Below are 14,802 nucleotides of genomic sequence, written 5' to 3'. Positions count from 1 at the left end.
TATAAATCACTGTAGGGCTGCAGCAAACGATTTTAGCAATCGAGTATTCTATCAATTATTTTTTACAAATAATCGAGTACTCTAATAAGAAAAAATTAATTAATAGACTGTTTTCCTTTATAAAAACTCATCAGTCCCCAACACCCTTCGTTCCCTCCTGTGCAATCAGCCCAAGTGCAACAGCTCCACTATCCCCGATGCCTTAAGTTCCACTCCCCCAGTGCCACCAGCCCCTCCATTGCAATGTCCCCCACTGCTATCAGATCAGTCCCTCCATGCCATGTTCCCCTCCATTGCCATGCCCCCTCCCCCAGTGCCTTCATGCCATCCATTGCCTTGCTCCCTCACCCAGCACCATCAGCCCCTTCAAATCCCCTCTTCCCCCACCAGATTCGGGCCCCTGCTAGTGCTAACTTTATACTTACCTTTCCTGGCAGTGTGCTGACATGGAGTCTGCAGGAGACGGACCGCGTCTTCTTCCCAGAATGCACTGAGAGGGACCCGACGTCACACACAGCGCCAGCCAGCACGCTGACTACGTGTGCACGCAAGGCCCTGCAGCGCGGTGAGTGAAAGGCTTCACTTCACTCACGTTCCGTGGTCCCGTGATTCAAACGAATCCTAGATGCAGGAATGAATTGTTGCAGCCCTAAATCACTGCACATAGTGTGTGAACATTTTTATTTTTTTGGGGGGGCATATCCATTGCCCATTATGTGAGAAAGTACTTGATGGGGGTCACATACTATTACTGTGATTACAAGGGAGTCTAAATTGTAATAGTGACCCCAACAACTACCTCCTCACATAGTGGACAACATGCGGTTAATGTGTGAGGTACATGATTGAGTTACTTATCATTAATGTGAGAAACGTTTTATCAATTCGGACCTCCATGTACATCACGTTAATAATAAATAACCCCATGAATGTGCCTCACATTTTTGCCCATTATCTGAAGAAGTACGATAGGGTTACTTAATATTAATATGAGGCACATGGTTGTATAATTTTGGACCTCCATGTGCCTCACATTAATATTAAGGCTACTTTCACACTTTTGTTGTTAATTCCGGTATTGAGATTCGGCAGAGGATCTCAATACCGGAATTAAACGAATCAGTCTTGATTTTGCACATCAGGATGCATCAGTTCCATTAGGATGTGGTTGTGTGAAATAAAAAAAGGATCCATCAACTAAATACATTGAAATATGTAAGTGATAGGGTCACTGTTCCTATTAATGTAAGGGATCCGTGCTGCCGCTAGTGCACGCGTGTCCCCGGACTACTGCTCCGGCACCATTGACTATAATGGGGGCTGGGCGGAGTTCCGGCGACAGCATGGCAGCGCATGCCGAGAGGCAGCCGGAATAAAAGTACGAGATGTCGTACTTTTATTCCGTCCGCCTCTCGGCATGTGCTGCTGCTGGAACTCCGCCCCGCCCCCATTATAGTCAATGGGGCCGGAGTAGTAGTCCAGGGGCACGCGTACACAAGCGGCAGCACTGATCCGACAGGCTGTTCACCCGCCGGAACAGCCTGTCTGAGTCCCTTGCAGCTATTGTGAAACTAGCCTAATAAGATCATATGCTTCATATTAATACAGGCATACAACAGTGTCTCCATGAAACATATAACTGTCACCAGCTCCATGTAAGAACAGCAGCACTTTTCATGCAGCAAGATCCCCCGGGAAGTTGTAGGATAAAGGACCTGTGATGATTTCATCATTATGTGACCAGTAACAAGTGGATGTTACTGGTCACATGGAGAGGACATCATCACAGGTCCTTTATCCTATGTGCATTGAGCACCGCCAGTAGTGTGGACCGTGGTGTCTCTCTCTCCTTCCCTCTTATTCTCCCCCCTTCCTCCCTGACACTCCCCCATCGGGCCACTCAATTTTTTCATTGGTGGCAGTGGCCAACTGCATCACAGTGGGAAGGGACGTGCTCCCTCCTCCACAGAGCAGCATGCTGATAACAAGGAGTGCTCTTTTAGATTTGTATGCAATACTTCACTGACCATATAAAATCCTAATAAAGCACAGTAACATACCATCTGACAGGTCATTTAGTAACTATATAATAAAAATACTTATAATAAAGGATTTTATTTTTGTTATAAACTGCTTCAGTTTTTGATCTGACATGCATCACTTTATCATGAGAGGCGTAGTATTTGTCTAATCATATTCACCTAATTTTACATTCAAAGGGCTTTTGTCTGTAGTTTTGACCCCCAAAAGCACTAGGTAGGGGCTGGGGACAGCAGTACCAACCCATTCGAGGAGCATATGTGAATATTTAATCACTGTAAAGATATCTCTGCATTGAGCTGCTTCACATGCCCTTCCAACTGAGTGACAGCTGTAGCATCCAACCAGGAGACCACTACAGCTGTCACTCAGAGGGGAGAGACTGTAAAGCAGCTCATTGCAGAGACCACTTCAGAGTGAAGCTCCGCCTCCAGTGCACATATGGAACAGAATCTGGCAGAATAAACATTCATATTCTCACTACTCCCAATAATAAAAACTCCACACACTGTATGTTTGTACTGCATTCCCCGGCCCCTCTCTAGAGTCCCTTTAACGTGGTCAGGTCATACCACACTATTTCTTGTTACAATGGCTTGCCACAGGCAAGCCGATTTCTGGAGACCAACATGATCCTCAAACAAGAATAAAAAGAAAAAAATTATTATAAAAGAATTACGCACTGTATCCACTATACTTAAAGGACATTCACAATACTCGCTGTAACTGCAGACCTCTCCACTAATTATGAAAAGCATTGAAGTCCAAAAGCATTTGCCCATAACCCGGTAACAATCTCCACCACTAAGTTTTGTTGTTACACCCTTGGGTTTTATAGAACACATCCCGAGCACCACCAGTTCCTTATGCGCAGCCATCGTGTGGCTACAAAGAGAAAAATATGTTTGCCATATTCTCACATATGGGATAACATGAGCTCTACTTCTAACTCCAGCAGCATTAACTGCCTTAATCATAGGGGTTAACGTTCATACGCTTGTCTCTTCACATACTCTAACTGGAACATTGTAATGTCGATCGTCTTCAGTTATAAGCGTTACTACCGGCCAGTCAGCCTGGTCATTAGGATAGTAGGTAATAAACTCGTCTGTTCCGTATTTGTACAGTCTATATACTTTGATGGTGTGCTGCAATGCATATCCAAGGAGAAACATTTCAACCTAAAAGAAGAAAATAAAATAAAATAAATATACTATGTATAGATCATTAATCATTGATGAATCCAAATATCTAAGATTCTAGGCACATACAGAAGGGGGTGATCAAAAGCCCCTTCTAAATTGAGGCAAGATAAGACTACAAATTTATCCCTCCCAGAAAAAAAAGGTGCCGTCTTTTTTTTTTCATGCACAAAAGACACTAGGGCTGGGAAATAAATTAATTTGACCTTTTACATCCCGACAATATTGATATATATTTTTTTTCTCATGAAGCGCTGTATCAATGCAGCATGTGCAGATCTGTTCCTGCCACCCACCCGAATCAGTAGCGACCGCGGCATCTAGGCAGTTACACAAGGAACCTTGCCGTCATCAGCCACCGTGAACACAATTGGCCTGCCATGACTGTATGGGTAATAAGCTGGGTCAGACACAGCCTAACAGACTGCCTGTCATTGTTGCAGTGATATGCTTTAATGCAGTGGCATACAAGGTACAGTATCAAAGCCATATATCTTCTAGTGAGAGTAAAAATACAAAAAAAAGGTTAATAAAGTGTTTTTATACAAATCAAAAATAAATCTTTTTTTCCATTTAAAAAAGTGTTTTATTTTGTAAAAGTCTTAAAAAAAAAAAATGCACACAAAATATGGTATCATGCAGTGTTCGCCACAACATGTATAACAGAATAGCAATGTTATTTACATGGCCCCATGTGTCTTGAAATGGTACAAATGAAACAACATAAAATAAGCCTGTATACTGCTACATCAGGGGGAAATGGATAAGTTCTGACTAGTGAAAACTTTGGATTAATACTGTTCGGAGATCCGTCTCCGCACAGCATTAAAATGTATGGGCTCCGATGAGCCGAAGTCAGTTATTCGTGAAGTTTAAAAATCAACTACTGAAGTTCTAAGTGGAAAACCACTTTAAAACTTGGAACTGAACTTGGCTTTGGTTCCGGGGAACCAGTCAGAGCCGAAGAATAGGACATGCTCTATATTTTGTTGAGGAGCCGTTGAATGGAACAAGAGTACACGTGTGCTGTCTCAAACTTTTGCAACCCCATTGAAATGAATGGGTATGAACCTGTTCCACAAAACTGCGGTCGTGTGAATGAGCCCTTAAATAAATTGTTTTTGGCAAAATGGCCCAGCCCTACAAGACGCAATAATGGTAACCACTAGAAATTCCAACCTAGAAGATCTTTGACTTGTTAGTCAAGTACTTACTACCTAAAATTGGCCAGCACATTGGGCAAAGGTTGGCATGTAAAAAAAAAAAAAACCCCACACAATGTTTTGCAGTTGGCAAAGAATGTTTTTTTTTTTCCTTTCAAAAAGTTACCAGTGACTACTAGGTATCTCCTTGACAAACATACTGTACCTGCTCAAGTCCTCCAGAGTGCCCCACATGATTTAAGTGATTCTTCAGAAACTCACAGGGATTATTAGAAGTGTTCCTAGCAAATAATAACCATGAGAAGACTGGGACTTCCTTGCCTTCTTCACTGGCATTAAATAAGTCAATAGCAGTTTTTAACATCAAGAACTTCACGGCCTCGTATAAGGAGTACTCCTCTTCATTCTGAAAGATCTCATCACAAGCAGCTTGTTTCTTGTCAAGGATCTCCATTTCACTCAAGTCGGACCACTGGGTAAAAGAGAGTTCACAATAAATGAATAGGTCAATATACATCATAGAATCTATGGTATGGCTCATGTTCGAGAACAAGGAGGAGAGGTGAAAGTAAAGTGTAGGAAGAAAGTAGTTTGATAAGTGGAGAAATATATTTTTAAACAAACTTTTTATTTTATTTAGGGAAATGGGAAACGTAGTGCACACTGGAATTTCCCTGGGTTCTTGCATAGTAACTGATGACAACCACCGACCTCTTATCCTGTGATCGGCAAATGTCATCTACAGATTCTCCGGGGCACTTCTTGCCCATTATATGAGCCATTTCTCACTCATGATCACCTTAAAGTTGTGGCTAAGGGTACTTTTACACTTGCGGCAGAGGATTCCGGCCTGCCGAATCAGTCAACCTGGACGCAAACTGATGGCATTTGTCAGACGGATCCGGATGAGGATCCGTCTGACAAATGCATTGAAATACTGGACCCATCTATCCGGTATAAAAAAAATTTGTGTGCAATTTTAAGGGTCTGGGCATGCGCAGATGGGAAAGCAGAATCCGTTTTGACGGAACACTTAATGCTGGATCCGGCACTAATACACTTCAATGAAAATTAATGCCGGATCTGGCATGTGATCAGTATTGTGCGATCGTGCTGCAGTATTTTCTCCGTCCAAAAAACGTAAGAGGGACTGAACTAATGCATCCTGAACGGGGTGCTCTCCATTCAGAATGCATTAGGATAAAACTGATCAGTTATTTTCCGGTATTGAGCCCCTAGGACGGAACTGTATGCCGGAAAACAAAACCGCTAGTGTGAAAGTACCCTAAGCCCCAACAATTGATATTGGTAGTGTGATACTGAGAACAGACTCTGCAATTTGTTTTAAATTTCTGTTTTACAAATTTCTGTTATTGGACAGTGACTTTAAAGTGGTTGTCACATTAAAACAACAAAGACTAAGTATCTAATCAGTGGGTGTCCGACCACTGTGGACCACCGCCAATCAGGAAAATGGTGGCCCATGTTCTATCACTTGAATGGAGTGGAGAATATTAATGTGCTTTGCTACTCCATTCAGTTCAATGGGGTTGCCAGAAATTGCCCAGCACTTGTGGTTTTCCATATGGCTATAGCTTGAACTCAGTGTGTGCCGTGCCATTTAAATGGAAGAACAAGGGCTCCTGTTCTTGCGATTGTCAAAGGTCCCAGGAATCAGACCCCGCCGATCAGGCACTGTGGATACGGGATAAGCTGATGTAATGTGACAACACCTTTAATTGTGTACCTTATTAACAGAGCTCAGTTTTCACCTTGCAATTTGCTATGAAAAAAATAAATAAAATAGACCAGATGTACAACTATGAGAACTAAAAAATATTTTGAATACACAAGCTCTGATCTTTACAATTGGAGCATGGCCTAGCCGCAGTAATGGTTAACCACCGGCACTCCAGCTGTGGAGAAACTACGACTCCCAGTATGCTCCATTCATTTCTATGGCGTTCTGAGAACAGCCAAGCAATCTTACATCTTGGGAGTCGTAGTCTTACCACAGCTGGAGTGCCGGAGGTTAGCCATCACAGCCCTAGGGTCTTTGCATACTGATGCCAAAACATAATGCCACTTTTTTCCCTCCAACTAAAAAGAGTTTTCCTTGACCTTATCATGAGAAAACAAACCTGTCTATGGGGATGTTCCTAAGGCAGTTGATGCAGTAGGAATTTGGGTGTGGAGACTGGTAGTTTGAAGCTATGACTGTGCAAGAAGGAACATGTCCCTTCTTGGCGTGGTATCCAGATGGATGCAGCGAAGGATGTCCGATTGCCATTTAGCTTTATTCAATGGAGCGGGTCCGCAGTATTCAAACTGAACAATCATGGCAGAAACTGTCACATGCACAGTGTGAATGTACCCTATGGGTTTCATGCCTAACCATATACCCTGCAGCCATCAAGTGCTCACGACTCAGGTATGTAATCCTTTACAAAATGCTACAAAACCCCTTGAAAAACACAAGAGGCAGACATTGCACTTGACCAAATGATTCTTGGTTCTTCACTATACTGAAGATACAAGGTCTAGTGGAACTCCCACAACACTTTTTTCCACCTTGTCCATTTCTTCCTAATCCTCAACCTGTTTTGTTTACAAGTGAAAAAAATTGTCCATTATGTATTTCATAATAAAATCTTAAAATTTCAGGATTTCCTTACACAAACTTAAAGGGGTTCTGCACTTTGTTGATCTATCCTCTGGATCATCAGCATCTGATCGGCGGGGATCCGACACCCGGGACCCCCGCCGATCAACTGTTGAGAAGGCAGCGGCGCTCCAGCAGCGCCGCGGCCTTCTCACTGCTTACCGCAGACCCGGTGACGTCACGACTAGGATCAACTAGCGTGGGCGGGGCTAAGCTCCATTCAAGTGAACACAGCTTAGCCGCGCCCACGCTAGTTGATCCTAGTCGTGACGTCAGTGAGCCGGTGGTAAACAGTGAGAAGGCCGTGGCACTGCTGGAGCGCCGCTGCCTTCTCAAACAGCTGATCGGCGGGGGGTCCCGGGTGTCAGACCCCCGCCGATCAGATGCTGATGATCCAGAGGATAGATCATCAGTTAAAATAAAGTGCAGAACCCCTTTAACTGGTCACTGTATTTTCAACAAACATTGGATAAATCAATAGTACAGCTGGCCATAACAAACTTTGTAATCTATCTTATCTAAGCTGATCCTTCAGTGAGAAGTCAGTCTGTCTCATATCTCAAAACGGACTTTGCAGAGAATGTTAGTATGGGAGGGAGCGAAAGCTGTATTTTTCTTGGCTCTGCTCAAAGTCTGCAGATGGCAGTAATAGCAGAAATGACCAAGTGAAGGTACATGACATTAGGGAGTTCCATTACAGTAGCCTGCATTTCGTCAGCACACTATGGGTTGTGCACTAAAGGAATACGGACATTCCCTGTAGTGCCTAATGAGTCCTGTGGGCAGCAGGTTCAGGAAAGAAATGGTCCTCCTCAAATGTCATGTGAATGTGTCTCCAGGATATAATGTCTAAAGTGTCGTTGTAGCCTATATGTGTCGGCATATTTGTATTACACGGTATTCAAATAACGGCAACAGATGGCATTATATGCCAAATATATAATGTATATGACAAATGTGAAGCAAAAAAGCCATCTAATGTATATGCTGTAACCAAAGCGTTACACACAGTATACCTAAACAACAGTGAAGGAGAAACTGAATGGATGTGGGATTTTGTTCTTTCCATAACTTAGCGTTACCTTTTTCTTAAGCAGCTCCAAGGACTCCTTTATCTGCACCCAGGTTTTCTTGCTTCCATACGAATGCCAGAATCGCCACTGATTAATCCACTCATAAGTTTTAACAAGCTTTTCAGGCAGCTACAAACAAATTGTAGGGAATAAAATATAAGTTTTGGAAATGTAATTATTGCTCGAATCCAACCCATGAAAAAGTTCTTTTGCAGCTTTACAAATGTCAGGAAAGCAATAGTCATTGTAGATGGTTTTTTCACTATTATTTTGAGGGCTCATGCACACGACCGTACATTGGGTTAGTGTCTTATTTGCATGGAAACACAATCATTTCTATGGAGCCACACAAATGCGGCCAGCACACTGATGTCCACATCAATGTGTTCATTCCGCAAGATATAGAACATGTCCTAGTCTCGTCCAATTTGCAGATAAGAATAGGCATTTGTACAATCCACAATGGAGTCTATGAAAAGTGCAGCATGCACATGGCTGGTATTAGTTTTTTGCAGATCCATGGTTTGCAGACCGTAAAAGGCAATGGCCATGTGCATAAATTTGGCTTGCCTTTTTTGGACAGTCTTAGGCCTCATGCACACGACCAGATGTATTTTGCGGTCCGCCACAAATACGGATGACGTCTGTGCATTCCGTATTTTGTGGATAGGAGCAGCTGGCCCCTGATAGAACAGTACTATCATTGTCCGTAATGCGGACAATAATAGGACATGTTCTATTTTTTTGCAGAACCGAAATACAGACATACAAAACAGAACGCACATGGAGTAACTTCTGTTTTTTTAGGACACATTGAAATAAATGGTTCCGTATATGGTCCGCAAAAACAAACAAAAAACAAAACAAAAACGGAAGGGACACAGAAAAAAATATACGTTCTCGTGCATGAGCCCTTAGTTTAATTTTCAGGTCCTTAAAAAGGGAACCACAGAAGTTAAAGAGGTCTCTAGCAGGCTTGTAAATGAAATAAAAGCCAAGACATGGCTTCCTCCAGCGATAACAGCTGACCCATGGCACCAGCTTCTTTTTAAAAAGGGGCTAGACTTTGTGTTACAACCCTTATAACCTCTGTTTGCATGGACATAGCCAGTGGTCTACCTGGTCTCCCTTATATCCATCCAGATGTGGGTATCCGCAAAAACAAATTCACATTGCTCTATCCCATAAGTAATATTTAAAGTGACTGTCATCAGACTATGCTGTCCTATGTAAAGACCACATAGTATGGGACAGCTCTGGTCTCCCATTAGCCAAAGTATTATGCTGTCATCGTTATGAGTCTGATATATTCATGGGGGAAGCTTTCTCCTCATTCTCCTGTATGCAGATACACAGAACCCAGTCTTGAATCACCCAAGGAAGAAGTGAGGAGCGCTCCCATCATGAATTCAGACTCAATCTATTTGTCTGCTATATTCTTTGACCACTCCGGTCAACATGGCACATTACTCTTTGTGCTGTTTTAGCTAACAGAAGAGTGAACTTGACCCCATAGTGTATTGCTCTTACATGGGGTAGCATAGTCTGATGATGGATCTTCTTAAAAAGACAACCTTCCTTACATGAAGACGCTCTCACTCTGGGGGACTCTGCTACCATGGTCTCTTACATGGTTTGTCATTCACTTGGAAAATCAACGTGTTACTACAGAGGGCTTGTAAAGCTGATCCCACTGTGATCAGACGATCAATGGGCCAGTTTAAGTTTTAAGAAGGGGTGGTCAAGATAAGACAACCCCTTTAATGTTCTCATATACATTCTGCTGAAATTTGGTTTCCTTGGTCTCTGAAATTGTGCTGTTGATGTATTTTCACAGAGACTATTGGTTTAGGAAGAACTGAGATAAAATACTATAATTATCAAAACAGTCACAACAACCTTACAATTCCTTCTCCCAGTCTTTTCACATTTAGTAAGAGCCAGAATATTGAATGTTTCTAGGCAGTGGATAGCAATGTAGAAGACGCAGCACAACGGTGTGTGTACTGCCATCTAGTGTCCTCAACATGTATGACAATTCATTTTTTCTTTTACAAGGTCTAAGTTCATCCTTACTGTCCTGAAGGGGAGCCCCAAGAATGCACAGCGCACACAGAAGGAAATGTTGGCACTGAATGCCCTGACCTGCATGATAGATCCAACTGAAAATGCTTCAGGACATCGCCTAAGGGTCCATCCACACGTCTCTGTGTTTTGCGGATCCACAAAGCACGGAAAGCGGCAATGTTCGTTCCGCATTTTGCGGACCGAACATTGCTGGCACTAATAGAATATGTCTATTCTTGTCCGCGGACAAGAATAGGACATGTTCTATTTTTTTCGGGAACGGAATTGCGGATCCAGAAGTGCAGGTCCGCAATTCCGTATCCGGGCAGCACATCGTGCTGCCCCATAGAAATGAATGGGTCCGCAATTCCGTTCTGCAAAATGCGGAACGAAATTGCGGACGTATTAATGGACCCTAACAGTGTTACTCAAAGACCGTTGGTAGGTGAATATACTGTATAAAGCTATTCTAGATATATAGCAAACACCAAGCACCAGGACAAGAAAAGCATTGAGTGCAGGGAACACGACAAAGCGTGCAGCAATGTCTGCAGTAAGTCTATGGCACACAGTCTCACATAACCTAAACCAAACCAAGCAGGGAGGAACAATGGCACTAAATGGTTTATATTGTCACCATAAGGGTCCACTGGTTTTACAAAAATACAGCTTGCACCGTCTACAATGAGAGTACGGCAACTTGTTAATATATTGATGTTTCCATGTTCAGCCTCTCAATAATCTGACAACTAGCAGAGATCTTGAAGACCACTGGCCATTTCCTGCTCACTCAGTCGCACTGCTGTTAAAGAAGCATTCCTGCAAATAGCTTTTTGGACATACTAACCTATCAGCAATATTCTAGTGTAAAAGGCCAGTTAAACCTTTAGGAGTAGCTGTGTCATGTGATCCCCATCCTGACCACCGGTCCACAGGTTACGCTCCTGTGCAGACATGATGTCAGTCTCTCCTGTGAACTACAGATTACATTATCATCTTTTAAAGCGGTTTTCCTGGAGTAAAATATTGATGACCTATCTTCAGGATAGGTCATCAATATCACAGCAGCGGGGGTCCGACTCCCAGCACCCCCACCAATCAGCTACTTGAAGAGAATACAGCAATCATACAAACTCTGCCTTCTCTTCACCATTTAACTGTTCGCTGTCGCCAGCGCAGTGGTGAGTAGGTGGAATTACAACTAAGCTGTCCCATTTAGTCAGTAGGACGGCCCTTTCCTACTCACAGGACAGAGCCATTGCATTGAAGTAATGGGGATGGTGGAGGTGTAATCACACCTGCTCCACGCTGCAATTGTGACAGCTAACAGGTAACCAAGAGAAGGCAGAGCGTGTGCTGTTCTCTTCAAACAGCCGATCGGCGCGGGGTTGCCGGCAGTCAACCCCACCCCACCAATCTGATACTGATGTCCCATAAATCCCTCCTGACATCTCTCAGACAACCCCTCCCCACCAACCTCCTCATCTATTCTCTCAATCTAGCTATCCATCCATGTAATCTACCTTTCCTTCTATCTATCCATACTGTGCAGCATCTCCAGTGCATTCCTAGGAGCAGCTTCACACTGCTTCCCCTTCTACCTCCTGCTTGTAAAAGCTGACCAGGAAAAACCTATAGCAAGCAGGAGAGATCATACCAAAGACTAAACAGGTATGAATAAGGCAAGAGGCTCTACATTACTCTTTAATAATAGCCTAATGTGGCACTATACAAGGCCAGAGTACTTCTATAAGGGTATCAGAGCGCTCTACTCTAAAGAGTCAAACACCCGTGTCAGCTAGATGTGGTTGGAATCTGTTTTTAGCCTCACAAAAATGTGAAGTATATCAGAAAGTTAAGGATTAACTAGTATAGAATGAGTTTTCAAAAGGCAGTCCCATTACAAACACTTATCCCCTGTCCACAAGGCTGGAGATAAGTGCTTGATCCATCACAAGTTGCGTTTCCCCCTATTTTAATAGAGTGTCTACCACTCCATTCCACTCTCAGCTCCATGTCCTACAGAGATGGAGTGTCAGCGCAAATACATGACTGCCACCCCATTCAAACACGGGGACAATGGGCCCTCATTCTCATGAATGCCAGGGCTCCCAGCGGTTGAACTTGCACCAATCAGACCATGGACAGGGGATAAAGGTCTGTAATAGGACAACCCTTATAAAGAGGTCCAATAGGTTCATATAGCAACATGATTGATTTGAATTGGTGGGAGTCTCAGCATTTGGATCACTCACACAAAGCGCTCGCTCTCCTTGCTGCAGGAGACAGACTCGAGATGTGCTTCTAGACTTTCTATTGAGCCAGTCTCCTGCAGCGAGGGGAAATGCACTCTGCATGGTGGGCTCTCACCACTTGTACCCTCAACAATCAAAACCTATAATTTGTCGCTGTTAAAGAGAAACACGATGGGTACTCACCTTGTTCATTCCCAGCTATATCCCTGCTCCTCTCCACTTCCTCTTCCAGGACTGACATGCCAGAAACCGGTTGAACTGCCCGGGTCACCGCTGCAGCCAGGGATTGGCAGAGTGCGAAACCCCAGCCGTTTCTAGTGTGTCAAGCCAAACAAAGGAAGTAGACAGTAGTGGGGACTGGAGCAATGTCTGAACAGCAGCTAAGTAAGTTGAGTACTTGCCATTTGTTAATTCTGTCCCCATTTTATTAAAAATTATCACACCAGAATACCCCTTTAATGCTTTCATTTTTTTCTAAAGATTAAAGGGGTTGTCTCATCTCAGACAATGGGGGAATATTGCTAGGATATGCCCCCATTGTCTTATAGGTGAGGGTCCGGTTGGGAACCGCACCTGTATCGAGAATAGAGCCCCGCAAAGTGGTGGCTGTAGGACTCCGGTCTGGCCACCCCCAAGTGCTCTCCCCATAGAAGTGAATGGGAGCTCATTGCGCATGACCGCCCACCGCTCCCATTCACTTCTATGGGCCAGACGGTGCTGGCTCGGCTATTTTTGGCAGCCCCATAGAAATGAATGGAGGGCGGCTGCGCATGCACAGTGCGCCCTTCACCACTTTCACGGCTTCATTCCCGATATAGGTGCGGGTCCCGCACCTATCAGACAATTGGGGCATATCCTAGAGATATGCCCCCATTATCTGAGATAAGACAACCCCTTTAATTATAGCAGTACCAATGGTTTTACTATTCAAATAGTCTATACAGTGCATCTGTACGTTATGTTTATTATATTAATATGTTTATAAGTTGTGTAATCAGAATATGTTCACCTTTATGTACTGTTCACGTAGTAATGATAGTTAAACTGCTTTGATACGATACCCTAAAATTCATATTAAAGGGGGCTTTATTATATGAATACAGAAGTCACATCTCACAAAAAGAGTAAAACAAAGCACGGACAATGAAAGCAGAAAAATATTGTGGGCTAAATACTTGGAATAGCTGGGCTGAATGGACAAAAGGACGGGTCACGGCTCTAGTACATTCTAGTTTTTCTGAAACATTCCAAATTCAAAAGGGCACAAGGAAAAAAAAATATAAATACTAAAAACTTTACACCTTACGCCCATTTTGCATGCCATACTGCACTATTAAAAAAAAAAAAGGAATACAACAAAAAAATGCCTGGATTTCAGAGGCTGATTAATTTTGAAATCAGCTCCGTATTTTTCTGTTTTAAAACAATGGCATGTGAACACGGGGAGATTTATCAAACTGGTGTAGAGTAGTACTGGCTTATGTGCCCAAAGCAACCAATCAGATTCCACCTTTTATTTTTCACAGGTCCTTTGAAAAATGAAAGGTGGAATCTGATTGGTTGCTATGGGTAACTAAGCCAGTTCTCCCCCACAGTCTTACTGCACTGAGCAATTATGAAAAAATAACAGGGTGAAGAGACAAAGATTGTAACCACTAACTGGCATTATTAGAAAATGGGACACACAAGTTTTCCTCTCTGGAACCCCTAAAATGTGGTCACTCTAGACCAGGGGTACTCAGGTACTTTTTGTAAAGGTCTACATACCTGAGACTGCTGTCGGGTAAAGGTTTGAGCTGAAAAGTATAAGCAGCCATTCCTCTAATCCCGCTCAAACCACTTTTGTGGCCCCACGCAGTATTGCTGCCCTTTTAGCGTCTCCTACACATGCCCCCTTATTGCCACAATAGTGATGCCCCTTAGTGCCTCCCCACACAGTATGATGCCCCTTAGTGACACCTTAGCAGTAAGATGGGCCTCTAAATGCCCCTCTTACAGCAGGATGATCCCTTGGTGCCCCCACTCAGTATGATTCCGCCTCAGGCAGTGGGAAAAGTAGCTAACAGGAGGGGAGGGCTGCTCTAGATGCTGCTATCTCCTGAATGGTAGCAGCTAGAAACATGCAACTGGTCCTGTTTGAAAGCTGACATTCCAGGCTTTCATATAAGACCAAAATACTACAACAGAGGATAACTCAATGTTAGAAATCGAGTAGGGAATAATCGTGGGTAAAACCTGCTGTTACCGTCACATTCAGCTTCATTCACAGCATCCCGATTTCTATCAGTGATAGCTTCCCCTGTCGTGAACGTATTGCTGTAATTCTGGTATTGTCTGAAA

At 43.3% G+C, this 14,802-nt stretch overlaps 1 protein-coding gene across 1 annotated transcript in view; it reads right to left on the bottom strand.

Annotated features, from left to right (window-relative positions):
• Nucleotides 1–2,096: 2,096 nt before the first annotated feature.
• Nucleotides 2,097–14,802, bottom strand: part of OTULIN (OTU deubiquitinase with linear linkage specificity) — a 40,875-nt gene continuing 28,169 nt past the window's right edge. The window contains exons 8-10 of the mRNA XM_044293326.1: nucleotides 8,150–8,269; nucleotides 4,611–4,877; nucleotides 2,097–3,221 (exon numbers count right to left, since the gene is read on the bottom strand). Of these exons, the coding sequence (XP_044149261.1) occupies nucleotides 3,030–3,221; nucleotides 4,611–4,877; nucleotides 8,150–8,269 (579 nt within the window). The 3' untranslated portion in view covers nucleotides 2,097–3,029. The remainder of the gene's footprint in view (nucleotides 3,222–4,610; nucleotides 4,878–8,149; nucleotides 8,270–14,802) is intronic.

The sequence above is a fragment of the Bufo gargarizans genome, chromosome 5, assembly GCF_014858855.1.
Source record: "Bufo gargarizans isolate SCDJY-AF-19 chromosome 5, ASM1485885v1, whole genome shotgun sequence".
NCBI classification, from domain to species: domain Eukaryota; kingdom Metazoa; phylum Chordata; class Amphibia; order Anura; family Bufonidae; genus Bufo; species Bufo gargarizans.
Note: the sequence above shows the minus strand (reverse complement) of the source record. Positions and strands in the feature narration are given on the sequence as shown.